Here is a 26875-nt window from a genome sequence, read left to right on the forward strand (position 1 = left end):
GTTAAGTAAGAGCGTTTTTGCACATCGCCTGATAAATGACACATCAAGAAATTATACCAGTTGTTAAGGGATAGGGATGAGCTCAGGTTAATTACTAATTATGACCTTTATTACCTATAAAAATGCCGTGAATGCCTCTTCTGCGCTGTGAGAGCTGCCCCACCCAGGGCTTTGATGCTTTATCCTCATGTGCTGGGGTGGAGCAGCCGCTTGCTGCTCGGGAGCCATCAGCTGGTCCTGAGCACCCTCCTGCCTGTACCCCTGCCAGACCCCGAGCACGCTGCACGGTGGGCCCGTCAGCACAACCCTCTGCTCTCCTGGCTTATAGACCATTGATACCACCTCCAGCTTCTGCGGGAAGAGAAAGGAGGGTGACATCGATCACCGCTTTCCAATGTTTAATGTGGTGCTGGTATCCCAGGTGTGTGTCTGGGAATAAAAGTTACTTGTGTTTGGACTGGTTCAGGGAGAGAAGGAGAAGCAGATATGTGGTTGAGTGAAATAAAAAGTTGAAGTGTCATTTTTTACCAGTGTTTTACCAGTGTTTCCCTAAGCCTTCAGCGTGCTTCTGATGAAGTGGTAAAGGTTGAAAACAGATTTTAAGTTAAATACACAGAATCTAACAACTAGTCATAGAATCATCAAATGGTTTAGGTTGGAAGGGACCTTGAAAGATCATCCAGTTCCACCCCCTCCTGGTCAGGGACACCCACCACCAGCCCAGGTTGCTCCAAGCCCCATCCAACCTGGCCTTGAGCACCTCCAGGGATGGGGGAGTCACACCTTCTCTGGGCAACCTGTGCCAGGGGCTCACCACCCTCAGAGTAAAAAAATTCTTCCTGATATCTAATCTGAATCTAATTTCGCCCAGTTTGAAGCCATTCCCCCTCGTCCTATCACTACATGCCCTTGTAAGAAGTCCCTCTTCAGCTTTCTTGTAGTTGCCCTGCAGATACTGGAAAGCCAACGTGGCTTTGAACAGTCCAGAGATTACTTGGCTAGTTACAAATTCAGAATGGCATATTTGACCATATTTGATGTGGCGGGCATCGCCGTACTGGGTACTGAGCTCTGAAGACCTGTGCCCTGCGTTGGGCTGTGCTGGCCTGTTGGTAACCTGAGCAAACACCTCCAATTCCCACCCATCGCACATTCCTCATCTGCAAAAAGCTACAACTGTATTGACCTTCTTAGTTAATACTGTGTACCACATGGGGAAAGGTGGGCTTTCCCCCACGCCAGAAATTGGGACCTGTAGTTGCGGGGTGAGGTGGGAGTGAGGGTCCCATCTGAAGTCAGTGTGGTCCATGGCTGTGTAGCATCGAGCAAGGATCATCATCGCCCCCTGGGAGCACGCAGGTGCCGAGCATCCTGGGGAGCCGCCGGCATTCCCCTCTTTGCTGGCTTGCAGCCTTTCTCACACACCCAACTCTCTGTCTGAAAACCTTAAGTTTCATGTTTGGGCCTTATGTTTGAAGAGTGCCGCTTAGGAGTGGATAAAATGTACGGCTTTGGTTTGTTTTCAGCAGTTAAGATGTTAGCTTGTTTTGCCTTCTACTCTTATTTATGTATTACTCGATTTTATTTTCTTTCCTATCAAATAGCCTGTCGTTTGGTTGTTTTGTTTTTTTGATATTTTTCTATACTTGTCTTCTGGTTGATTATGGAGATTACATGGTTTTGGTAGAATGGATACTATGTGGGTTAATTTTTCTCCTAAAATTACTTAAAATGTCATCTCACTGAAGATGACAAATCAGGGTCCTCATGAACATTCATGCTATAAAACCAGTTCTGATTTACGCACCTTTTATTATTGTTGCCTGCATAAAAAAAATTGTTAACTTTGTCAGAATAGTGAAAGCTGAACACCTCTTCATTGTGAACACAGAAGCAATTTCGTTTTCAAGTGGCAAGGGGCAGAGTTTCTAATAAAAATGTAATTTGTAACCTCTGACTGCAAATGCTTCTGTCTGTGCTAATTCTCATTTAAGTCACTGTAAAATGTGTGATATATCAGCTTAAACAGCTGCAATATCAAAAGCTTTAATTTTCATTATTATTTTTTCCTTCCTATAACAGTTTTGGTAAAATTCAAATGCATCAGTAATACTGTTTCACTTTTATCTCATTATCAAATTAATTTCACACTGCTTCAACCTGAGTTAAATCACTTAAATACCATTTAAAAATCAACCATTAAGTTGTTTTGAATCATTCCAACAAGATACTCTTGCGTGCACAATAATTAATCTCTTATCCTTACTGCATTTGGGCAAAAAGGTGGAACAAGTTCTATATAGGTCAAATGGGATGTTTTCTATAGGTAGAGAGATGGGTGCTGGCTGCCACCGCAGGGCTGATGCTCCTGCGTCCTGCATCCCTACCCTCCACATGGGCTCCATCCCCAGCTCCCAATGGCCGTGTCACGGCTGCAGTCTCTCAGGCGTTAACACCGATGGGCCCGTGAGCGCGGGGCTTTGCAGGATGTCTGGGGGGAGTTTGCTTTCCTTGCTTCCTTCACCAAGGAAAAATTTTCTCCTTGTAATTTGCTTTGGGAACCTGGTGTTTTCCCCAAGAAGAACGTGTTTGGTCCTGCCAAATGCCTGAATTGTCGCACAGTTAAAAAGCAGCAGCTGGAGATAATTCACAGACATCCAGGGACATCTCTAAATACTTCACTGGAGGACACCCACTTTGTACCTGCGCACACCTCCTTGTAGGGAATCACCAGCATCCGTGAGGTCCCCTCGCTGTGCGACTGGGAGGATGTCTTTAGCCAGCTCTGTCGCAGATGTCAGTGCTGCGCTACGCGATTTGTGAGTTCTTGCAGTGGAGCGGGATTTTGGTGGGATGTTAGCACACTGGTTTGGGGGGGGTGGGTGGTCTGTGGGCTTTGTGAAACGCGTTCTTGGACTGCTGGCAGAAATGAAGCAAATAAATGTGCTCCTGCTGTTGTTCGTGAGGCTGCTTCCAGCTCTGCCTCCCATCGCTGGGCTCTCTGCTCCCTGCCCAGCCTTCTGCCGTACCAGTGCTCCTTTGCTGAACCTCTTCTGTCCGTTTTTATCTCATCAGTGAATCTGAATAATCACAGAAAAGTGCTACTGAGAGCTTTTTCCGGCCCTTCTCTGTTGCTGGTAAGGTGTCCAGGGCTGGTATTGACAGCTCGATGTGGGGCTGGCTGGAGCGGGACCAGCAGCTGGAGGCTGCTCCCAAGCGCGCCGCCCGTCATCCTGCGCTGTCGGACGCAACCTGCCCGGTCTGTGTCGTGGCTCAAACACTTGGCTCGAGTCTGTTTTCTGTTTGTGTTTCTCTCAGGCAAATGAGGATGAAAAAAGAAACTGGAGGGACCGGAGTGGAGCGTTCTCATGAGAAAAAAAAAAAAAAGAAAAGATGCAAAACACAAAGCACCATTTGTGCTCAAATTTGGGGGATTGAGGGGGAGGACAGCACTGTTCAGTTCCCATAGATGACTTGGTTTTCTTCAGCTAGAGAAATGCTTTGATTCTATTCTATTGTTAATTAACCACTCTGAGAAAAAAATACATTTGTAAATTAGGCGGGAGACAGCTTCAGGACTCCGCACTCACTTCTGCCAAGGCGGGCAGTCTTCTGGTTCTCCTTCACCCGTGCAAATGCTCTGGAGACCGACCCAAGGGTAGATCACTGCTGTGGAGCTGATGCCCCCCGCCCCCGCTACCAAAACCTTGCCACATAAACCCCAACACACCCAGCAGGACATGCTTGTTCCTCTTCTGGCACAAATGTTCTCAAGGGGTTGTCTCTGCCAGTCTGTCTTTAATGATGGCAATTCAATGTTGTATGCCTATATTCACGTGAAAGCCCACAAACAGTTCCGCTGGTGGAAATGCCTGGCGAGTCAAGCGCTGTTCGTGGAGAAAAGGGGCACAAACTGGCACCGGTTCATATTTTGGTTAGAGATCACTGGAGACATTTTAATAGGGTGACTTCTTGGGAGAGTTTACTGGCAATTCCACGTACAGTGAGGATAGTGGGATCTGCCTACGAGTACCTGTAAGTGGCCAAACCTTGTTCAAAAGCCATGTTGTAGTTGGAAAAGTTGACTGTGTATTTTCAAGGACCGTTTGAGTTTGAGGTCAGTTATTTTTACTTCTCCATTTTGTTCTGGTTAAATATTTTCACTTGCTCTCAGAACAATAGCTCCCACCACACTGAAGCCTTCGCCCAGTGCGGTGGCTTTTCCTACCTTCTCCCGTAGCAATCCATGCAGAGCGCCCAAGGGTCTCATCTCCTTAGTTTAGCTAAATATAGACTTTTCAAGCCCTTGTACAGAGCCTAATCCATACCTTTGCTAAGCTTAACAAGCTGATTCCAGTGGCATAAGCAGCTGACGCAGCTTTATGGGTAGGAGAATCCTCTACATTCTCTTATGCTTGCTCTAATCTGCCAGGGTTTGTTTAAATTTTCTACTGCTTAATCTGGTCTTTTACTGCCTGTACGTACTTGACTCTGAGGACTGGATTGTTGTGATGATTTTTCCTGTCTGCAGACTTACTCTTCAGTTTTCCATGCTGTCTGCCCAGGGAGATCCGATAATTTGGTATTTTTTCAAGTAGCTGTTTAATAATAAAAAACCCCAACAAACAGCCAAATCTGCAGTTGCTTTTACACAATTCAGAAGTAATGTCCTGTTTACCAGCCTGTTCACAGCCCGAACTCACAAAAACGAGCATTTCTCTGGCTTTCCCCCTGGACAATTTGCTTTGGAGGGAGCTGGGTTCTGTATGCACACTGGTGGCTGCAACAGGATGATATCCCCAAAGGTTTCTGGCAGAATCTTATTTTGACAAAACATTTAAAACGGTTGTAAAAAAGATTTCTTTCCATATCTTAGCCGGGTTGGCTTTTCCCACCTTGGTTGTGGACTCAATATGGGGTTTGTTGATGCTCTTTTCTAAAAGCGAGTAGATCGGTGTTTTGTGATCAGGATGCTCACAGTTACACGTCACCGTGTGCTGTGGATTCAAAAGTGGTTTCAACCCCCCGTTGTGTATTTGAGCAGTTACTCCTCCTGCCTGGTGCATGCGGGTGTTTGCGTGTGTGCTCACGTACACCGTATGCACCCGCATACCTGCGCGCTCCCCACCAAGGTCATCGAGGGCTGCGAGCTCTGTGGAGCCAGGGAGCTGGTTCTTAGCAGCGGGGACCTGCAAGGCTTAAAAAGGCATCGAAGAGGTGGGCACGTGTGCCCATGCGTTGTCCTTTCTTTGTCCCAAAACCTTCCCGTCTGCCAGCAACCAGCAGTTTAGGGCCTTCCTACATCGAGACCATCACGTTTAGCGATTACTGGTGTGTCCAACCTACATGAATTTCTCTAATTATTTAGCTTGTTTGTAGTTTTGGACACTGCGGTATTGTCCTAAAGAGCTTGAGCACAGTGAGAATGGTTTGGGACATTCTGTAAGTCGCTTAACAGAACTGGCCAGCCTGTTGCCTTGCCTGTGGGAGAGGACCAGGCATCTTCTCTGCTTCCTATGGGTCAGAGCCAGCCGCTAAAAACCTCTGAATCCGTCTTCCTGCACTGATCGTTGGTCTGCACTGTAAGGAGGCTGAATGCTGCTGTATGAATGGAGATGGCATTGCCATATGAATGGAGGTAGCATTGCCATGGGCCGTGCCCAAGCCCTTTCTCTAGCAGAAGAGCTGTATTGGTGTTTTTGTGCTAACTGAAGAGCACTGAGAAGGCATTTCAGGCTGTGAAGTAGAGGAACTCCCAAGAGTGCTCTTATCGTGGTGTGATCTGGCCTTGTTTGCACAGGTGGCTAAGGTGAAGCTACCTTTGTTGCCTCTTGTGGCTCCTCTTGCCTAGCTGAGCTCTCACGGAGCCATGGTAGGAGGGCCATAGCTCACAGCACCAAGCTCAAACTCCTTTTTTCTGTGTTGCAAACGCGCCTTGCAGCATGGGCAGCTTCACAGCAAGCAAGCAGGAGCAGAATCCTGTTTGCTTGCCCTCCGTCAGAAGGAATGGTGCCATTCTGGAGTTGGGGTGTTTGGCTGGCTGCTCGGCGCTCCGACTGCGCAACAATTTCTTATCTTGGGCACTTAATTCCTTTGCAGTTTGGTTTTGTTTTTCCCCAGCGCTGTGTGCAGCCAGTGGATTGCATTCACGCGGCATGCCCGCAGGCTGCGCTGTGTTCTTGCATATGTTGTGCCATCCAAAAAGAATCTCGGTGGGTGTTCTAAGCAGCTGCCATGATACAACCCATCTTCTTGGCAGCCTGAAGTGCTGTGTGTCTTCTTTTCCTCCTCGTCTTCATATATCGTAATAGAGATGGAACCTATAGAAGTCTTGCGTATGGTATAGCTTGCCAAGATTACTCTGGTCCCTAGCAGCTGTCCATACATGCTCAGTAAAGAAGATGCGTTTTGTTAATTAGGTTTATGTGGGATGGTGCTTGGAGAACTCTGGGTAGATACAAAATGGTCTTCCTGGGGAAAAAAATAATCTTTGGGACTCTCTGCCACCATTTAATGGGGGTCCATGGTGCGTGGTAGCGGGCTTCTGGCTGACACGTTTTTAAGCACCACATCAGGAATGTAGGCTGCAAAAAATCCAGTCTGACTGTACTAGTGTAAAAGGCACCTAAGCTTTGCTTTGGTTTAGCCATTAGCAGTCGGTATAGCTGCGTAGTAAATGCGTGGCTTATTGGGGTTTGGATTTTTTCATTATTAACTGCATGCTTGCATTTTTGGAGATGGACTCGAGCTAATGCAATATTTGCCTTCATGTTTTCCAGCTGTGTGGGTGTTGAAGAAGAAGAGGCACCAGACATCGACATCTATCATTGTCCAAATTGTGAGAAAACCCACGGAAAGTCTACTTGTAAGTATACTTGCACAGCTGGTCCTCAGATACAGAGCAGATTCTGTATGGTTAAACAAAAGAAGCTGCTTTTTTTTTTTTTTTTTCCTTTCCATTACAAGAAGGCACACCAAAATATCACGTGTCATAACTATTAGAATTCAAACCATGAAGTGGATTGTGGAGCTTTGGGTGCAGCTCCCGGCCCAGCCTTGGGCAGTGTGCGTGAGCTGATGCCAGGCACCTTACCAGCTTCGGTCCCCAGTGCCGGCAATGAAAACACTGCTCCCTTCCTCGCACAGAATTAACAACTGTGAAGGCGCTTAGTCCCGTGGGCTAGAAAAATCCTCCAGAGACAGCTAGTTCTAATACAGTGAATTTTGGAAACTACATGGTGTTTTTCGTCTTTGGATGAGAAGAGTAAGAAACAGTATGTTACGCTTGGCCTGGATATAAAACTGTAGCGATTTCAGTGGCAGTCAAAATTGCAGGATGCACCGAGGGTGCCAATTCTTGCAGTTCTTTCACAGGAAAATGTTCTCCTGAGTAAAAGTGACAGTTGATCTCAGTGGGAGTTTTGTCTGGGAAAGAAATGTAGGATGTGTTTGCTTTGGTCAGATGAATTCACAAATTCTTGCTATTATACAATGGAAAAAAAAAAAAGAAAGAAAAGAAACCAATCCCTGTAAAAGATGAAATGCTTTACTTGAAAGCCATTTATTGTAAATAAGCAACAATGATGCGGAGGTTCTCACTGCTTTGCAACCTTACCGCAGCACACAGAGGAAGAGCTCTGTGCTCATCTCCCAGGAGCCGGAGGAATCATAACGTTCCTTTTTCAGTGCAAAACCAGAGATGCCTGGAAACTGACTTCTACTGTGTTAAAAATTCTGTAATTTTAAAAGCAAGCAATTATTTCTGCACTTTAACTTTTAAAGTTAAAGTTTAAAAAATTTCTATGGAGAAAGGGGAGGAGTCTGAAATGTTCTTTTTGGGGGTAAAAATGGGAATTTTTTCAAAATCAAGCATGAACCTGAATGACCTGCAGCTGTTCCCGTCTCCCAGATGGTCTGCTAACAACTTTGGCCCAAGCAGGGCACCCACAAATTGGTCAAGCTGGCAAAAAAGCCCTTGGGAGGCTTGTTCTGAAAGACTTAACAAAATCAGTATGTCCCCACAAAATGTTTTGATTTAAAGAGTCAGCCTTTCTAATGTTTTGCTGGAAGATTTCTGACAAACGCACTGGAAATTGGTCAAACAAATAACTGCAAATCATCTTCGAGTGAACAATTTGGTGTTAGAATGGGTTGGGTTGAAGAGGGGGCTGTGACTGCAGAGACTCCCAGGCTGGTACTGACCCAGTATAGAAGGAGCAGCACACTATTTCTCGCCTCTGTGAGTTTTGTGAGGCGTCTGCTGCTTTGATTTCTTTCACTTTGCTTTGAATTATGAATGATGAAAGGCACCTATTTTTCAGTGCGAGGGGAAAAAAATCAGAAGCAGCAAAAGTCGATAAACAGGAACTAAATATCAATTCCATAAAAACTGTGGTGCATAATCTTAGAATTGAAGAAATGGCAGTTTCGATAAAAAGATTACAGGTTTAATTTGCCAGTTAAGATGAGGAGAGTTGAATAGACGATGATTTTCTGATGCTTTAAAGAAGGTTTTTGGCTATCCAGTTGTTTTTATGCAAATAAAAATGCGAGTTGGCAGTACGTCCCTCAGTCTGCATCATGCAGCATGGCAGAACGTGCTTGCGGAGTGCTGTCGCTCGTTCTGGTCTCATCAACGTATGAGGTTATCAGTGCGGTCGGGAGACAGAACATTATATAATTCTGCAGTGGAGCAATACTTTTGTCCCTTCAAATGCGTTGCAGAAAGTTTAACTACGTACAAGACCGATTGTCAAAGTGGTCGAGTGTAAACATTTGGGGAACATTGAAACGTTGGTTATTGATAACCTTACCTTGAGTTTTGGTGAAGTGCGAGATGACAGGTTCTCCAGCCGTTTTCACTGTTAACTCATGGAATCGTGGATCCTGTTGAAAAATGAGGCTGTTATCCTGTAGCCCCTCCTTGCGGAGTGCAACAGGCCAGGAGAGTTAAACGACCGATTAAACGAAGGCAGGAACAGCTTGGCTGAGCACATTCATTCCGTCAGGCATTTGTATGCAGGGCGTCCTGCTGCACAGCGCTCGGGCTCTGCGGGGACTTCTGTGAGATGATCGCTCCCCTTGGTTATTAATTGTTACAGTCTATATTTAAACTGGTTATCTAGAAGTATCGGTTTTGAAATAAATGAGTAAGTGTTGTGCCAGAGCCAGTCGTTCACTGGCAGGATTTAATTATTGCAAGATTAGCAAAGGGAAACACAGACACCAATTGTCTGTTATGCAACTCGTCTGGATTTAAAAATATATGTGTATTTCTGGAGCACACATTCCGCAATATATGTTTTCCAGATGTCAAATTTAAAAATCGTTTTCCTCTTCTTACATTTTTCCACTTTACCAATGCGGCTTAGTGGCTACTATTTCAGAAGATTGCTTCCCGTCATATGACATCCTAAACCATTTTGATTTAATGAAATTTGTAGGGACTCCTCTTTGGGAAAACTTATGCACAATCACACCAAATTTTCTGACATCATTTAAATAAAATGCAAGTGCTTTGTTTGGGCAGACTTGACTCAGTTTCGTCACGTGGTCTGAACTGTTCGGTTTGATTGCTCTCTCATTTGCAGCAGTGAAAATCAGGAGAAATTCTTTGGAATGGGTGAAGTTACATAAATGCAAGCAAACCAAAGGCAGGCTGAAACTGGTTTTAAGTAGTTACAAACTTTAATATAAATCAATAGAGGACTAACAGGGTGTTTCTAGGTATCCCTTCTTCATAAATACCTTTGAAATAATATAAGTATACCTTTGAAGTCTAGAATTATTCATTTCAAGGTACAGTTTTCATAAAAATACATTTCCTTTTTCCTCTGGAGAGTTTTCTGTAGAAAGAGCGGGTTATACTTTCCAATGGTCCAATTTGGATCAGAGAGTTCTACAGAACAAGAAATCTGTAATCATTTAAGAAAAAGTGGCCTTTCTGGCCTCAGGTAGTATTTGTTGCACATGTTAATGGGCCTTTAATCCTTGCTGTGGTGTTCATGGTAAAGATGAAACATAAACAGAATGGCTGAAAATGGGCCAAATGTCATTTTTTTGAGGTAGTATAATGGACTACAGCAGCCGGCTTGCTGCCATCCAGGAGGTGGCAACTCCTGGGGAGAGTGCTGGCGGCCGAGGCATCTTTGTGGCCCCTGCGCGAGGAGTGGATGGGAGAGGTGCACGGGAGAGGTGGGTGCAAGAGGTGGACAGGAGAGGTGGACAGGAGAGGCAGATGTGAGAGGTGGACGTGAGAGGTGGACCAGAGGTGGGTGGGAGAGGTGGACGGGAGAGGTAGATGGGAGAGGTGGACAGTTGAGGGGGACGGGGGAGGTGGATGCGAGAGGTGGATGCTTGCCAGCGCTCAGTGCTGAGGGAAATAACTCCCCGCTGCTTTTTGAAGAGTTGCAGTGAATTTCTTAATTCAGCACTGATTTGCCGCCTTTATTTCGCCACGCTCCACGCTATCTGCAATGTAATAGAAGAACATGCTAATATGATAAGCTCTTTAATTTTCACTGTGGCAAGCGACACCTGTTTCACTGGGACTTGTGCGAAGAGTCCCAGTGTCAGTTCGGATATGCTGAGAGGGGGAGGAGGCAGTCATCGGAAAGGGAAGGAAAGGAGGAAGGTTTGGCATTCATGGAGGGCTTGTTTCCTTTGTTACCAGGAGCATTGAATTAATACACTAAGCCTGAGAGTCATTAAGATAAAGAACTAGCAGCTTTAATGAATATATCCAGCTAGGCTGGAGAGCTGCATGGAACTAATAAAACCAACATGCTTTGTGCAAAACCTGGGATGGATTCGTTGGGAGATGTCTTTACTTGAGTTATTCCAGGGTTGTGGTTGGGAAAATGAAGTTAGCTTTTCCCGAACCTTGTGTCTTATAGCTGTGGCTGCCAGATTCCTTTCTTAATGAAAAAGTATGTGGGTCTGTGTGTATGTGCCTGTGCAAAGAGCGAGGAAAGAGCGCCGTCTGTGCGTGGGTACTGAGGAGCCTGGTTCCTCCCTTAGCCGTTTGGAACAGTAAGAAAAGCCTGACGTCTTGATTTTGGGGTAAAATACTGAGTTTCATGATTTAAAACAAGGGCAAAAAATAAAACAAAGCTGTGGCATACGAAAATTCTACTAACAGAGGCTTGAAATAGTATGAACACAAACTTGGAACAAAAACCAATTTACTTCCAAAATGAGCATGTCCGGACGGGCTGTGGAGGCAGCTGAGGGAGATAGTGCTGACTAAGAGAAAAAACTGGACCAGTTTTTCTTGCTCTCCACTATCTGGCTGTCAAAGCGGCAAGGCAGAACTGCGTTGACATTTGACTTACTTATTTGTGCTTATTCCAGCTGATCCTTTTTCCATGATGAACCTGCCTGTGTGTCTCACGCACTGGGAGCGCAGTCGGGGGGGCCTTCAGTCTCCTGTCATTGACTTAAGGCCTCAGCCTGGCTCGCTTTTCAAAACCTAGGAATAAGAGGAGTTCTAAAAATTGCATTTGTGATGTCCTCGCATCTTTTTCTTTTCTTTTTCCTTTTGATGCGCATGGTGTGTGCAGGGGGTAATTCAAAGCCCATCAAAATTGATGTCAAATCTGCCTCTGCTGGACAGACTTTTAGACTAAGGTAATTCATGACAAATGTATTCCTAAAGATCTATACTGCATATTGAGAAGGCAAAAAAAGGGACTTTCTAAGAGTTTTACGATAAGGATTAAGCGTGTAGTCTGGCAAGTACAAAGCGTCCAGAGCCTGTGTTTGCATAAAGCCTGCGGTAGCTGTGCAGCTCAGTAATTATCCGTCTGGTTGCCCTTATGCTACAAAACGAACACTGTTTGGTATGTAATAGATCTTCAGGCTACAGTATAATTGTCTAATGGTGAACTGAGAGCAATATTCAAATTTGCAGTGCAGCATAGTAGGGGTTCCCTCTTCTCTGCTCGCGTAAGAAATGAAATGAAGGTTTGTCCTTCCTTCAAATGTCTTAACAATTACCTTCTACTTAACATACGGTACTGTCCAATTCATTCTTTTTCAGTGAAAAAGAAAAGAAATTGGCATAAACACGATACTGGACAGACGACAGAGGTCAAACCTGTACAGAACGGGAGCCAAGTCTTCATAAAGGAACTTCGAAGTCGTACTTTTCCAAGGTGGGTTGTTGAGCTGCACGCACGGACGGGGCTGGTGGGGTAGAGCATTATGTAGTAGCCAGGTTCCTGTGAAGCTGGTGATGATCTCTGCTGAAAGCATTATATGGTACAGAGCGATGAAGTTTAAACGAGTGCTGTTTTATTGCAGATGGCCCAGACTCTTCCCTTTTTTATATTTGTGCAGCCATATTAAAATCTACTCTTGATTGAGCCCCATTCCTGTGAACTTCTGTAGAAGCTGGTATTTGTGAAGACAAGAACAAGAACGCTTTTGGCCCCTGCAACATTTGCTTGCATAAGAAACCAGCCAATTTATTGCATAGTATTATCCAGTACTCAAAAATACCAATGGTTTTGCTGAAGTCTGTCTCCATCTTGAAAAGAACAATGGCATCCTCAGTTGCTACGGTCACAAAGGCTGTCTTATTTGGGGTAATGAATAGTGCTAATTGTTAGGTGACATGTTCCACACTTTATTAGGCTGCTTCATAGCCATTTGTAAGAGTGATGATTTTCTTTTGGTCCTTTAATGTAGGCCTTATCCCAATAAATCCTTAATTATTAATGACTAATTCTTTTAGAAGAATCCTTGGAGATTGGTGAAGTGTACTTGGTAAACACAAAACTTTCTTTTTTATGGCGAATTTAATTTCACATTTAATTTCAGATACTGGTTGAGGAAAAGGCTGAAAATACCTCTGCAGAATGTAGCACTTAAAGATGTGTTTCACTGAACTCAGGACCCAGTATTTTTCCCTGGTGTTTTTTCTTTTTTTATACAGAGTAATTTGCCAGTTTGGAAAGTTAATTTCTTAAACAAAGTTTAAGGCTGAGGCAGAATGATTTCAGTAACCTGGGGTGGCCTCTGAGGTTGCATCACATATGCAGTAGCTCCAAGTCACTCCCAAATTGTAAAAAAAAATACAGACCAGGTTTTTGTTTGTTTCTCACATAAACATGCACATAAGAATATCCTGCTGCCAATTAAAGTTTGTGAGAAAGAAGGGTCTGTAGCGAGAAGGAGCGTCTGCAAGTTTCAGGCCTCTGACATCTACATTTGCGCCGTTAGTAAAAACAAGTCTTGTTGAGAATTTTCTCTTTGGAAGAAAATGAATGAAATCTGCAGATGTTCACAGAACAAAACCCAAAGCTCGTCAGTCAGAACGTGATGAACAGAAAATGGGGTTTTCCGTTCAGCGACAGAAATGATCATTGCTGATTCATAGCGCAGGAGAATGAATTATAACCCACGGTTAGTCCCTTGGCGCAGCTCGGATCAGAAGGAACAGCGAAGAGAGCAAAAAGGCAAAAAGTATAATTCATGTCATTCTGCTCCTTGAATGTTTAATAGCAAAAAACCCCGTTACAGTAGCAATAGTAGTAGTAATAATAACTAAATTGAGGGTTCAGGTACTTCAGGGTAGGTGCAAGACTCTCCATTTTGGCATGATCATTACTAGATGCTCTGGTAATGATCTCTCTTTACGACTATATGTAAGTTGGCACATATAGAAGCAAATCAGACTTGAACAAGTAGGTGAGATATATATGGGCACCGTAACGTAAGTGCAGAGGTTTAGGGGTGAATCATGGTTTGCTTCTTGCTCCTTAAAATCTCCACCCTTGTTCTTTGCACATTGCCAGCATACGATACCAGCACTCACATAAATGTAGCACACTTCTTTTAAATAATTTTTCATTAAATTTCCCTCTTGATCAGCCATTGCTGATGCACTGTGGCTGGGGTGAGGCAGAAATAAGCTGGGTTTCTATAGCTTATCCCTCCTTGCATCCAGCCATCTTGTTCTCCAGGGTTCAAACCCCATTGGGGTGGCCGGAGTGGGCCCTGGGTCCAGGGCTTCCCCTGTGGGGAGGTGCTGGTAGAGAAGCCCCCACAGCGAAGGGTTTCGGGGGCTCTGTGCAGGTTGGGCTTTACGGGGCAGCCAAGGCGGTGAGGCCTGAGCCTGCTGGCCGCCATGGCGGCACTCACCACCTTCTCCCCTTTCCCGCCATTTTTGGGGGCCGTATGAAGACATGAGCTGTAGTTCGGAACTGCTGCAGGAGAGTCATGAATTAGCCATAACCTTGTTGGAAGGTAGTGCTTTTTGGGGTGAATCCTCAAGGTTTTGCTGTTCCTCCCACCGGCATCCTTCGCCCCGGCCTGCTGGACAGTTTTGGAGCATGGCTGACATACCACACACCGCAGCAGGGTGCCTTTGGGGCTGATGGTTGTTCATAAACGGTCACTTCTCACTCCAAATTTGAAGTGTTTTACTCTTGAAAATATCTAGGAATGGGATTTGAATTTCCCTTGCGAGTTGTGGGTGCAAATAGCGGTCGTCTGATGAAGCTGCCCTTTCCTTCTGCCTTCTGACGCCCTCCCAGAAACTTCAGAAAGATTTAAAACTACTTAAAAACTATTTGCAAAGTATTTCCTGGGCAATTTATTTGAGATTATGTAATGTTTTTAATCTTGACTTCATTAGAGCTAAACGTTTAACGCTAATTTCTTTACCATTGATTGTTGGTAACTCAACAGATCCCTATAGTGGAGGGAAACGATCTTTCTCCATAAGCTGTTATTTTAGTAGTTTCCAGTAGTTGGTGCATGAGGCTCGAGTAAATCGATTCTGGATGATTTTAGTGTGCCCTGCGTGCTTTGCAATAAATGGCTTTTTGGCTTTTGTCTTGCCCACCTAATTTACATATAATTGCTTATTCATAATGTTTTCCTTTCGGTAGTGAAATGCAGAAGATGCCAAACTCTGCATGGAAGCATCTCACTGTTGAATCTGTGCTTACTCTTTCAGTGCTGAAGATATAGTCGTGAAAGTGCCAGGCAGCCAACTAACAACAGAGTATTTGGAAGAAAATGGCTTTGCAGAGCCCATCCTCGTCCCAAAGAAGGACGGCCTGGGTTTGTCCGTACCTGCACCCACCTTCTACGTCAGCGACGTTGAAAACTATGTCGGTGGGTATCTGACAAGCAGATGGCATTGTACTGTTTGGAGCTCACCTGCTTTAAAAAAATAAATACAGTATTTGTATTAAAAAATGTAAAATATATTGTAAAATATTGTCTATGTCTTGAGCTATGCTGACTTCAGTATTTGTTATGTAGTGGCAGCTTGTAATTAGCAATTAATTCACTCTTGTTTCTCGTACCAACTTGTGTATCCTCCAGTGAGCCTGAGCCAGGCTGCGTTGTGCTCCATAGCACTGCATAAAAAGGAACAGTCATGGTAGTATCAAAAAATTGTTTCTTCAGGCCAGGTCTTAATTGATTACTGCCATCTCACTTTGTATTGAAGGAATTACTGGAGTGAGACTCCCGCTCTGCAAAGGGAGTACATTTCTAAGCACTGCTGTCAGTGAGAGCTGTTTTCATTGCTGCTGGTCATTTGGATTCATTTGGGCATTCTCCTGTCTCTACCCTGAGCCGGGTATTGTACTGCATCTTCTCACAAGTCATCACATCATCCTACCTTGGAAGACACACCTTGGCCAGGAGCCGTGGAAGTGCTCTGAAGTCGCTTGTTTTGTCTCTGCATCCTTCTTCCTTTAGCACATGTGATCTTGCCTCTTGTCCTCTCACGCTCCGTCCCTCCTCTGTGTCACTTTCTGTCTGATTATCTCGCCTTCCAATCTTCTGGCAAGGCATTGATGGGCCTTTTGGAGCCATGACTCCAGCTCCAGCGTATCTGTCTGCGTTTCATGGTCCCTTTATCTCCTTACAAAGTCTGCTAACCACCCCGTCCTCCTCCACACCCCTTCCCAGGCCGTTGACCTCTTCCCCAGACTGGAGGGTGCTGTCATCAGCCACTGGGCTTCTTGACTGTACGTATTGCTTTTGCAGGGATTGTGTGCAGTGAGACAACTATGAATAAAGGAGAATTCAAGACCCCTGATTTTCTTCTACGGGAAACATATTTTCCTTGCCCATCTGCTACACTTAGCAGATTTTCTTGTATGACCTAGGTGATCCTTACGCATCTGCTGGCTTTCTTTCAGCCTCTAGCTGAAATAATCTACCCTGCCGACAGCATAGTTAGTTGAAAAGCTGGAGGGAAGAACACGACTTGTTTGGAGCTGGCACCAGATTTGAAAGTGGACGGAACAAATATGCCCTGGTGTAACCTCCATGGGGTTAGTTCGCTTGAACGAGATTTCCCAGGCAGGGATTTATCTCGCTGTTTTGTAGGTTATTACATTGGACCTAGAATGTCTTTTAGAAACAATCTGAAGTAAGTAGCAGAGGACAAAGTGCCACAACCAAGACTGCCAAATACATCATTACTGTTCTGGCCTCTCATGAAAAACAAATTGATTTTTTTTTTTTCCTCTCCTAATGTGAAAAAAAGCTATGAATGAAACGCTGGGAGAGGAAAAATAAGGCCAATTAAAACTAGACGGAAGAAAGACTGGAGAGATGCTTTTCTTGCAGAAAGGATAAGAGAGTGTGCTTAGACATGGGCCCTCTTTGAAGCTCTGACTTTCTCCATGTGCTCTTTGGTGTCCCCAGTGTTAAATTCCACTAATTGACTAATACTGTTAGTGTTAACACTGGAGATTTATATCCAACAAGGTCTGTCAGAGGTAATGTGTAAGTACTAGCAGTACTAGCAGAATAAGTACTAGTACTTACTCTCTGTACTCTAATACAGAGGGGATTGATATTTCATAGGTGTAATTTTGGGTAAAATAACAAAGTCAATTGTTTTTGTGGCAAACCCAAAATATCATGTTAAAAAAATGGGAATGTTACTGCAAAACTCCTCCTTGGTTATAGATTTCCTAAGCAAAAATTTAAAATAGAGCATAAGAGAACTTACAATTTTGAGAAATCAGTTTGACAAGATATCCTGTACAGTATTGCACTCTGTCTCCAATCGTGAGACTTGTACTGCATGGTGGGTAGGGCTTACTCTGGGGATATGCAGGTATTTGCATATGATTTCTGCCATACAAATAAAATCCATAATGAAATGAATAGACTCAAAATAACATTAATCCTTTAAGATAAAAACTACAGAAATAATTATGTCAGGGGCACGAATACAAACTCACCATTTTATGCATACACATTTTATGTATATACGTGGCCTTTATACGTGCATAAACGACAGGGAAGATACAAAGGCTAAGAAGATAAGAACATCAAAAGATGGAGATGTTTCTTGAAATGTTGACGGGCCCCCAAGCGTAGAAAATGGGGTGAGTCAGGCTGCCTTTCAATCTCTCTTTGTCATTGAATTAATTTTTAGGACCAGAGAGGAGTGTTGATGTCACTGATGTCACCAAACAGAAAGACTGCAAGATGAAGCTCAAGGAATTTGTGGATTACTACTACAGTACAAACAGGAAAAGGGTCCTCAATGTGACCAACCTGGAGTTCTCCGACACAAGGTGAGAGTCCAGCCTGTGGCACCATGCAGTGTCCGGGACACATGGCAAGGGCAGTTTGGACAGCCTCTGCCTTCTCCACTGCTTCCCTTGTTAGGAGGTACTGCTTTAACCATGGGGTAGCGCCTTCTTATTGCTCTGGCTCTCCACTCCGTCCTCCACGTGCAGCCAGTTCAGGCAAAACATAGAAATGAAATTGCTATTTGCTTTACGAGGAGAATGGTACCCGGTGGACTAAATGGGCCAGCGTTTGTCCAGGTAATTCACACCCGCGCATCATCAGCAGGCATGTGCCGTCAGTGTTTACATACCAGAACAGAACATCTTGGCACCTTTCAGTTCTGTTTTAACTCTAGTAGTATAGGTATAGTTAATTCCTTGCAACTAGATACTAGTGATTTGTAACTAGAGCATACTAGATGCTCCAGGAGCGAATTCGCGGCCCTGTCCTGCTGGTGAATGCTAATGTAGTGTGTTCCTGGTATGCTCAGAGGTACTTTGATACAGCCTCACACATACTGGTAAGACAAAGACGGGAGGACAGAGAGAACCACAGAGGTATGATAAAACTGTATGTGGGAGAACATGGCCATAAGGGCTCTTATTTTTTAATATTCTATGTTACTTTTCTGGTGAGATGGGAATCCCAATGGAAATAAGGCAGTGACAGTCCTTCCTCCAGCTTAAGGTGATCTAGAATTACGGTGATCTCCGAGCGTCCTCAGAGTATTCTTTTGTAAAATGGGTTGTACAGCGGTGAGCATCCTACTTGTATAGCACAGGTCTGAGTGCATTGTATACTGCTTACTGAAATCCTCTGTTTAAAGTAGCGGAGAGTAAGTAAATAGATGAGCTGTGGCTCTAGGGGTAGCGTCCCTTGTCACTGGATGTCCTTGAATGAGGGCAAGTTTGAAATGTCTATAATTTTCTAATCCTATACCATGCGTTACAGTTTTAGTTTCGGTGCTTTGGTGAGTTAACCTGTAGTGTGTATGACAGCAGTTCAGAACTAGAGCAACACTGACTTCTCAATGGGAAGTTGGGGGCTGTGACGGTGCGCAGTAGCTCTGAATTTGAGGCTGAGGGGCTTTAGTGGTGCAGCGAGGCAGAGGTAATGGTGCTGGCTGTGTGGGCATCACCCATCCTCAGCGACAGCCTACTATTCTCCTCATGTTTTCTCTGTTTCAGATATGGGATAATTAGCTGATGTGAATGCCTAAGCATTCAAGTTACTGCTTTGTGCTTTGTATAGCTGTATTCATCACCTGAGCTCTGCTTCTATTCCAGAAGTAGGCAGATGCAGCTATAATCTATGGAACTTCATGCAACTGTGCAGATAATTTCTCGCAGTCCTTCTAGACTTCTAGAAGGGAAGTGTCAGAGAGTGAAGGGAGTTCTTTATATACAAACGCTACACAGAAGATGATGAGTGTCAACATAAAAATAAAGAATGGCTGTTTTAGAGAGCATTCCATTTCAGCAAGAAGACAACGTAGCCTTAAAAAAGAAGGCTGAACAATTACAAGCTCATTTTTTTTAAAAGCCATTACCTTTAGCCCTACAGTTAGTGTTTTAGTAGTGCACACCCATTTCTGCAGAAAGCATCTCTGGTAATTACAGGCTTCAAAGATTACCAGTATCTTCAGTTGAGATTTTTTTAGCTTTCTGCCATTATCCCAGAATAACGGGAGGTCTTTTGTTCTGCAGGACTGCTGGAGCTGTCACTCATACGCTGCTAATTTAGACATTAACTAGCAAATATTTTATTTCTTAACATAGACAGTGACACTTTAATTGAATGCACTGCTCCATCTTTCCCTGCCATTTTAAAGGGAGCTATTGTTATCAGGTGTTTGACAGTGAGCATAAATGACACATGGGATCATTTAATTTTAGTTTGAAGTGCAGATACGCTTAGTGACCTGATATTTTAGAGTGTCCAACAGTGAACCTCCACTCCCTGCAAATATTAGTCCTAATTTTAGACGATTTAGATATAAAATTCAGCACTTTTAATACGTGTTTATCATGCCACTACATTGTCTTAGCTGTGATATATATTATTTATTATATATTTATTATAGATACACTACATAAATTATAAAAATAAATATATACAATATGAATACATGCTGAATGCAAATAAATATATTCACCTGTATAAATTATATAAATGAATATTATATATGTTTTATTTTAAATATATTCACAGTGTCAACCCAAATTAGACTTTTTCCTTCCTCTGAGCTTTTAATGTAATTTAGTCAGTCTAAATAAAAAGTTCATTGTGATTGTCAGTATCAGATCAAGACTTATTTAGTGTTTAAGTATTAATGTTATTGTTATTAGGATTTTTAATACTAAGCTTAACTTGCAAATTGTAAGAGAGCACACATTGCACATCCTCTTCTGAAGGGGGCTGGAGAAGCGGCTGTGCTAACAGCACTGTTGATAACTGAGCCCACGCAGCAAGAGGCAGGGGCTGGAAAAATACAAACAGCATATACTTGATCATAAATACTGCTCCTGGAAGAAGTCAACGTATTGTTGCTAAGTCATCATCCTTAAAAAGTCTTAAATCTCTGTCTGTAACCAGTTTTCACAATTTCTCTGCATGCAGAGCAGTTCCACTGGCACGTAAGGAGCTGCTCCAGATTGCCACGCAAGTGTTAGTGTCACGCTCCGCTGCTTCTTCTATTAGGGTCCTTTTGTAAGACTCTTTATTAAAAAGATGCATGTTTCTTTTCAATTCTCTCTGTAAAGGATGTCTAGTTTTGTAGAGCCTCCAGATATAGTTAAGAAGTTGTCCTGGGTGGAAAACTATTGGCCTGATGATGCTCTTCTGGCTAAACCAAAAGTGACGAAGTACTGCCTGATCTGTGTGAAGGACAGCTACACGGATTTCCACATAGATTCCGGAGGAGCTTCTGCATGGTACCATGTGCTGAAGGTCAGGGGTCATGTTTTGGCAGTGTATTATCTGGTAATGAACTACATTTTACATGCAAAGACCATCCTAAAATTCTCTCAGAAATTCAGGTCTCGGTTGTTTTTTTTTCCCCACGATCCTGTTGTAGCTGTAAGAAATACTCAGACACTTAACTGCTGTAAGCGGGTACACTCTCAGTGGTGCCAGGGTCTGCGGAGTGAGGAATCCACTTGAAGCATGAAAGTTGTCCACGTGTTTTCACTGTATTTGGATTTTAATATTTGTTTAATGCCTTCTGCATGTACATCACCTAAGACCTGAAAGATATTATGTCCTACTTTCACAGGATAATGGAATCTGGCGCTGTAAACTTTTTGCAACATCCGTCCCACAAATCTGAGTAAATGTGATCAGCTAGTGATTTATTTATTTCAGCCATTCTTTACAAAGCCAACGAGTAAATTCTATTTCAATAGTATTAAAATATGTAACGCTATATATTCTTTTAGATAAATAGTTGTGTGCGCTTGTGTGTGTGTGCATGAGTCTGTGCCAGTGCAGCAGTGCTTGCTTTGGTTGCTTGTTGCTAATTTTATATTTTCTAATTCAGGGAGAAAAGATATTTTATCTCATCAAACCAGCCTCTGCAAATATTTCTCTTTATGAACGCTGGCAATCGGCGGCAAACCACAGTGAGATGTTTTTTGCAGACCAAGTAGATAAATGTTACAAATGCACAGTTAAACAAGGACAGACGCTCTTCATTCCATCAGGTGAGCAGGCTGTTGCAGGTGAGGTTTCCTGCTGGTTTTAGAGCTGCTGAAATAGCATGTCCAAAATACTAGAGGGATGTGATTTGACCACTTTCTCTGACAAAGTGTGAAGTCTAATTCTCAGTAGAAGTATAATTTCGTATGCTTACAGAAAAAAAAAAAAAAAATCAGAACTTTTCCTGCTTTCTATCAATATTTTAGCACTCTTTTAAAAATACGAGTCGGTGGAGTGTTCCACTCTTGGTCTAGCTTTGTTGCAGTAACTCATTAGTTCTCTCTCTGTATCCAACCATGACATAGGTGCTTTTTGTCATCTAACAGAGAATTCACATTGAATTCACTGACCATGACTCCCCACAAAAACCTTCTTATGGTCATTGATTCCCTGTGACACTAAAGAACTGTAGGTGCTTGCACAAGTATGAGTGTGCATTTCTGGTTTCACATGAGGCTGAAGGCCTGAGTGTCACAGATTTTTATGGGTTACTTGATAGATTGTAGGTTAGGCATGGTGGATTTTGTTTTACTCAGTTCCTGGGAGGATCTTCATAAAGATAAGGAGTTGATCAGCACATAGTGCACAGTTTTAAGTGAATGCAGTTCTACTCCTGCCCCTCTCCCTCACCTTCCTCTCACCATGAACAATTCTTTCCTCATTTGCATTGCTGTTTCCAGCACTCCCTGTTACCTATTGAAACTGTAATCTCTTTGGGACAGGGATTTTCTCTCCCTCTATGTGCCTTTAAATGATGCACTGCCCACACGATGCACAGTCTGAGTTGAGGCTTCCAGGCAGCACGAGTAAGTAACAGCACTGGTACTTGTGTTTTGGAGGCAGCATCCAGTAGTGCCATTTCTCTGTGTGTGAGTATAATCCTTGCACAGAATGTTTACACACTTGAATTCTACTTTTACTGTAAAAAGTGGAAAGTAGGTACTTCTTTCATGACCATATGTGGAACAGATGGTGGAATAAACACCAAGCAATTTATAGCGATTCAGTAATTTAAGTAGGTTTTTGTATGAAAATAAGTGTTTGGAAAACACCTGTTTCTGGCACTGCAATAAAGTTAGTGTCAGGAGCTGTCACAGATTTTTATCGTGATGAGAAAACAGGTACTATTATGTAGCTGCTGCTGCTGCTTTTCACAGTAACAAGAAAGTAATGTGAGCAATATGTCCCCTTTTGCTGGCTGCCACCTTTGAAGGTAGTCCTGGGACTTGGAGTCGGAGGCGCATAGTACCTTCCTAGGCTGGATCTTTATTGGGCAAAACAAACAAGGGGCCAGTGCAACTTTGTTCAAAGCGTATGCAGTTCTGGTTGCTGACTTGGACTTAAGAGCTGTATTGGTACCTAGGAAGGAAGTTGCTAAGCAAAGTGTAAACAGCACATTGTGAATAAAGTCTCTGTTCCTGCGATTCCAGTTTTTATCCTTAGGACTGTTCTCTTTCTCTTTTAGGTTGGATTTATGCAACTCTAACACCTGTAGACTGCCTGGCCTTTGCAGGACATTTTCTACACAGTCTAAGTGTTGAAATGCAGATGAGGTAATGTGTCTTTAAAATCTAAAGTTAGGTAGAGGCTCAGTTTTGGATAAATTGGCCATCTTCTCCCCTATTAATTAGCCTACATTTGCAGTGAGGTTGATGTAGCTCTAATGGGCAATTTTAGAAAGTGTACCCACATTTGTCCCCTTCAACCGCGTTCTCCCGTGCTGAGTTATTCCAAGCTGTCTTTGCACCTATTGCATAGCGCATGGGTTGTGAGAGTGCTTGGGTTGATGTGGCCAAGAAGGATATGAGAGTGCTTGGGTTGATGTGGCCAAGTCCTGAAGAAAGAACGGTTAAAAACTGTCAGTTTTCCCCTAGAACATGCCATTTTCCTTCTGGATAAGCTCCTGTCTGCTCAGCTGAGTTCTTTGCCCAGTGTAAGACAATACAAGTAGTTCTTTACTGATGCTGGACAAATAACGCAACAAAACTATCTTACATCTCCCGCGCAGAGTTTCTTACTAGGGTTATTTTTGTGTTTCACTTTTGGTCTGATGCCAGAATGTGTGATAACAGCACAACAAAATGAAGCACTGCAAAATGAACCTCAGGCATTTACGAGCAGCACTTGTCACTGTGCAACATACTTGTGACCTGCTATGCTTTAAGTTCATGTGGCTTTGTCTTGCAGGGCATATGAAGTAGAAAGACGATTGAAAATTGTCAGTCTGACCCAGTTTCCAAACTTCGAAACTGCATGTTGGTATATGGGAAAGCATCTACTAGAGACATTCAAAGGTAAAACTGTGTTTCTTTGCCTGCCTTAATTGCTTAGTTTTGGGGACCTGAAAATAGTTACTCTTAATTTCTGCTGACACATCACATAGAAGATGGACAGGTGGCCAAAAGCAGTCTTGTTGGTGTTTGAAAACTACTTTTAACGTACCAGCAGAACATGCTGGTCTGGTCTAGCTCTCCCCTTAGTACCCTGCCATCTCGTTCTGGGAAGGACCTCAACTGTCCCTCTTACCTGTGCCTAAGGGAAGGTTTCATCTTCTTTATAACGTGTATTTAAGTTGCCTCAGAGGCAAATAATGTTGTAGCATTATTTTTTTTTTAGTTTTTGGTTGCCTGTCAAGTCTGGATTCATTCCCTGTGTTAACCTAATGAACTACACGCTCTGTCAGCCCAAGGCATAGAGTAACACTTCCTTCTCCCATCCTTCTGCCGATCCTGTTGGAAGTGTGTGGGCAGGTCGCATATACACGGGGCCACAGGAACATCAGAGATGTGGCCAGCAGGAGCACTGAGAATTAAAGCAAAGTTTTCTGTGAAATTCAAAATCTTACAGATCACATTCCTTCAGATTTGATGTATGTTCTTTACAGATTCGGTCTCACTTTGCTCTTCACCTCTATTTCGCTTATTACAGAGCGTGGCTGGAGACACCTACCAGATTCTTTTACAACAAGAAAAATGTGTCTAATTAATAAGCAAGGTCCCTCTGAGTGTCACCTGGAAGGGGCCCCTTGTGCTTGACTGAACAAAAACTGGAATGAGGGGAAAAGTTTAGGCCAGCTTGTACTCGTGTGGAAGTGAAATGCTTTGCCCAGTATAACCTTTATTTCCACATATTGGTACTTGCTTTTTCAGTCAGAATAAAAGAACCGCTGACGATACCTTTTTATTCCCACAGCCTAGGATGTATGAACGTGGAAGCTAGCTTGAGTATGGGACCAAGAAAGGAACCGGAAGGATTGCCAGTGTAGACATAACTTACAGGAGCACAGTGTAGGAAGGCTGAGTTGGATTTATGACACAGTAAATATACTCCTTATTACCATCAAGTTACAATAGGGTTTCATTTGTGGTGCCGACTTTCAAAGAGTCAACTTTCACAATTAAACTTTTTCAAATAAAAGATTTTATGTAAACTAACTTTAGCCAGCAGTGTTTGAATGGCATTGTTTTTTTTCCTCTACTTAGGTTTGCATAAAGCTGGGCAACAACCTCCTGCTCATTTACTCCAAGGAGCAAAAATTCTCAATGGTGCTTTCAGGTCATGGACTAAAAAACAGGTAGGAGAAGCAGCCTGTTCTGATGTTGTATGTTCCTCAGGTTTGTCACTCACTGGAACAGAGAGCAAATGCAAAACAAATAATGTCTCCATAGCAAAGCAGCTAATTCTAAAAGCCCAAAGAAAAGGGACAGGGGGAACAGGGAGGGCGGGCGATAGCTGGGATTCCATAGTGCCACACGAGGGGTCAGCGGGAAAAAAGGTACCACCAGAGCATTAAAAAAGTCATCGAATCATAGAATGGTTTGGATTGGAAGGGACCTTAAAGGTCATCCAGTTCCAACTCCCTGCCCTGGGCAGACCCACCTCCCACCAGACCAGGTGAGTCAATTCTGCACACAGCCAAAAGGATACTGTGAATGTTCTCCCTGGCTCTGAGCATTTTCGTGTGCCAAATCAATTAAGTGGAGATTGTGTCTGTGAGCGAGACCTAGAAAAACGCCTGCATTTTTGTGTGCACAAGGTGCCCAGTTCCTGCAAATCAACACATTAATTGAGCCAGGAAATACATATTGGCTGGAGAGAAGGTTTAAAGCGATTTTTGCAGCCTGAATTTCCTGCTGCAGTCATTTCAGAAGTGTTATTCTTGCTTGTGTTGCTCCGAAAGTTTTGGGGAATTAGCTGCAGGAGACAGGCCATTCAGTTGTAAGACGTGAACGGGGAAACCAGCAACTTTAGGACTTTCAGATATTTTAAGAAGGGATGAGCTGCTGAGTACACAATCTTGCATACACAGTTAGGTCAGTTAAGTGGCTGTCCCAGATTTAAATGTAGTCAGGGACTTGGCTGCTCCCTACTACAAAAAAGCCAGTGCTTGAGCCGGAATTCAGAACTGCTCCCTGGTTTCCTGTAGAGGGACTGGCTGGTGTGGAAGCTCCCTTTTCCAGGTCCCCCTGTGTATTTTTCCACTTGCCATGCACATGAGTAGTGAGTCAAAGGAAGTGAGACTGTGTTGGCATTTAGGTAAATTTGAACTTTGAATATTGTAACATGACACATGACTGCGAATGTTGTTAGTCCCTGGGGGGGAGCTCCCAAACAGGTCTGCTGACAAGGTATATGCTTGTTACACTCTCTGAAGACAGCAGCCTAAGGCAGTCTCTCCTTGTAGATGTAGAAAAGGAATTTCTCACAGAATCTCCTATAAGGGGGTGAGCAAAGTGATGTTACAGTTGTGAAAATCTGAAAAAGACTCCTGACTTTGTTGTTCTCACAAGACAACTATTTACAATAACATCCAGAAGGGAAAAAAAAAGCCTATTTTTTCCTTTTTTGGACTACTGAGGCAGTCAGTATTGATTTCAGTATATAGGAATATTGATGTTTCACTTAGTGAGTGTTTTTTTATATTTTCGCAAAAAAACCATGCACAGAAGCAGCAGTCTGGCTTTGTTCTGTTTTAGGCTCTAGCAGAGCATGAAGATGAGCTACCAGAAAACTTCAAACCAGCACAACTTATCAAGGACCTTGCCAAAGAAATAAGATTAAGTGAGGTTTGTGCTGTTTTCATTGTATTAACTGTATTGTGGGTCTTCTAATAATCTAGGCTATAAAATGTATGACTCTTTTTTACCCTCTTTCTTCATTAAAAGAATTCATGTGAGGTTTTACAGTAGGGGGACTGCTCAAAGCTCTTGTCTGTGGTCTGTCGCTGCATATTCTGGGCTCCTGTTTACTTTCTTCTCAGCTTTACGCTGTGTCTTCCTGTCCTACATCCTTCCTCCTCCACCTTCTCCTAGCTGGGCTGGCCGCACTCCCCTCTCCATCCTTATTTTCTCTTTCACTTTAGCTACTTCCTACCCCAAAATATGACAGAACTCAAAGAAGGCTGTTGCCATCCCTATGATTGTGCTCCCTGTGTAGTATCTCCTTTTCCTTCTATTCGTCAGTCTCATCTATGACATTGTCGGAGCTTAGGACTATATTATTCTGTACATTGTCCCAACAGAAAGCTGTGCTCTTGGCTGGCTTCTAGGCAGTTACTGTAGGAAATGCGGTAATAATTATACACCACCACCCCACTCCACCCCCCCTCCCCCTCCCCATC

General features: G+C 43.4%; 1 protein-coding gene across 1 annotated transcript in view; it reads left to right on the plus strand.

Moving 5' to 3' along the window:
• The first annotated feature begins 3169 nt into the window (after positions 1–3169).
• PHF2 (PHD finger protein 2) overlaps positions 3170–26875 on the plus strand; it is a 44449-nt gene continuing 20743 nt past the window's right edge. The window contains exons 1-12 of the mRNA XM_009889947.1: positions 3170–3259; positions 3792–3934; positions 6780–6865; positions 12041–12155; positions 14966–15126; positions 17420–17561; positions 20322–20508; positions 21098–21260; positions 22721–22808; positions 23443–23549; positions 24738–24829; positions 26232–26321. Of these exons, the coding sequence (XP_009888249.1) occupies positions 3170–3259; positions 3792–3934; positions 6780–6865; positions 12041–12155; positions 14966–15126; positions 17420–17561; positions 20322–20508; positions 21098–21260; positions 22721–22808; positions 23443–23549; positions 24738–24829; positions 26232–26321 (1464 nt within the window). The remainder of the gene's footprint in view (positions 3260–3791; positions 3935–6779; positions 6866–12040; positions 12156–14965; positions 15127–17419; positions 17562–20321; positions 20509–21097; positions 21261–22720; positions 22809–23442; positions 23550–24737; positions 24830–26231; positions 26322–26875) is intronic.

The sequence above is a fragment of the Charadrius vociferus genome, unplaced genomic scaffold (genome assembly GCF_000708025.1).
Source record: "Charadrius vociferus isolate BGI_N301 unplaced genomic scaffold, ASM70802v2 scaffold67, whole genome shotgun sequence".
Taxonomy (NCBI): Eukaryota; Metazoa; Chordata; class Aves; order Charadriiformes; family Charadriidae; genus Charadrius; species Charadrius vociferus.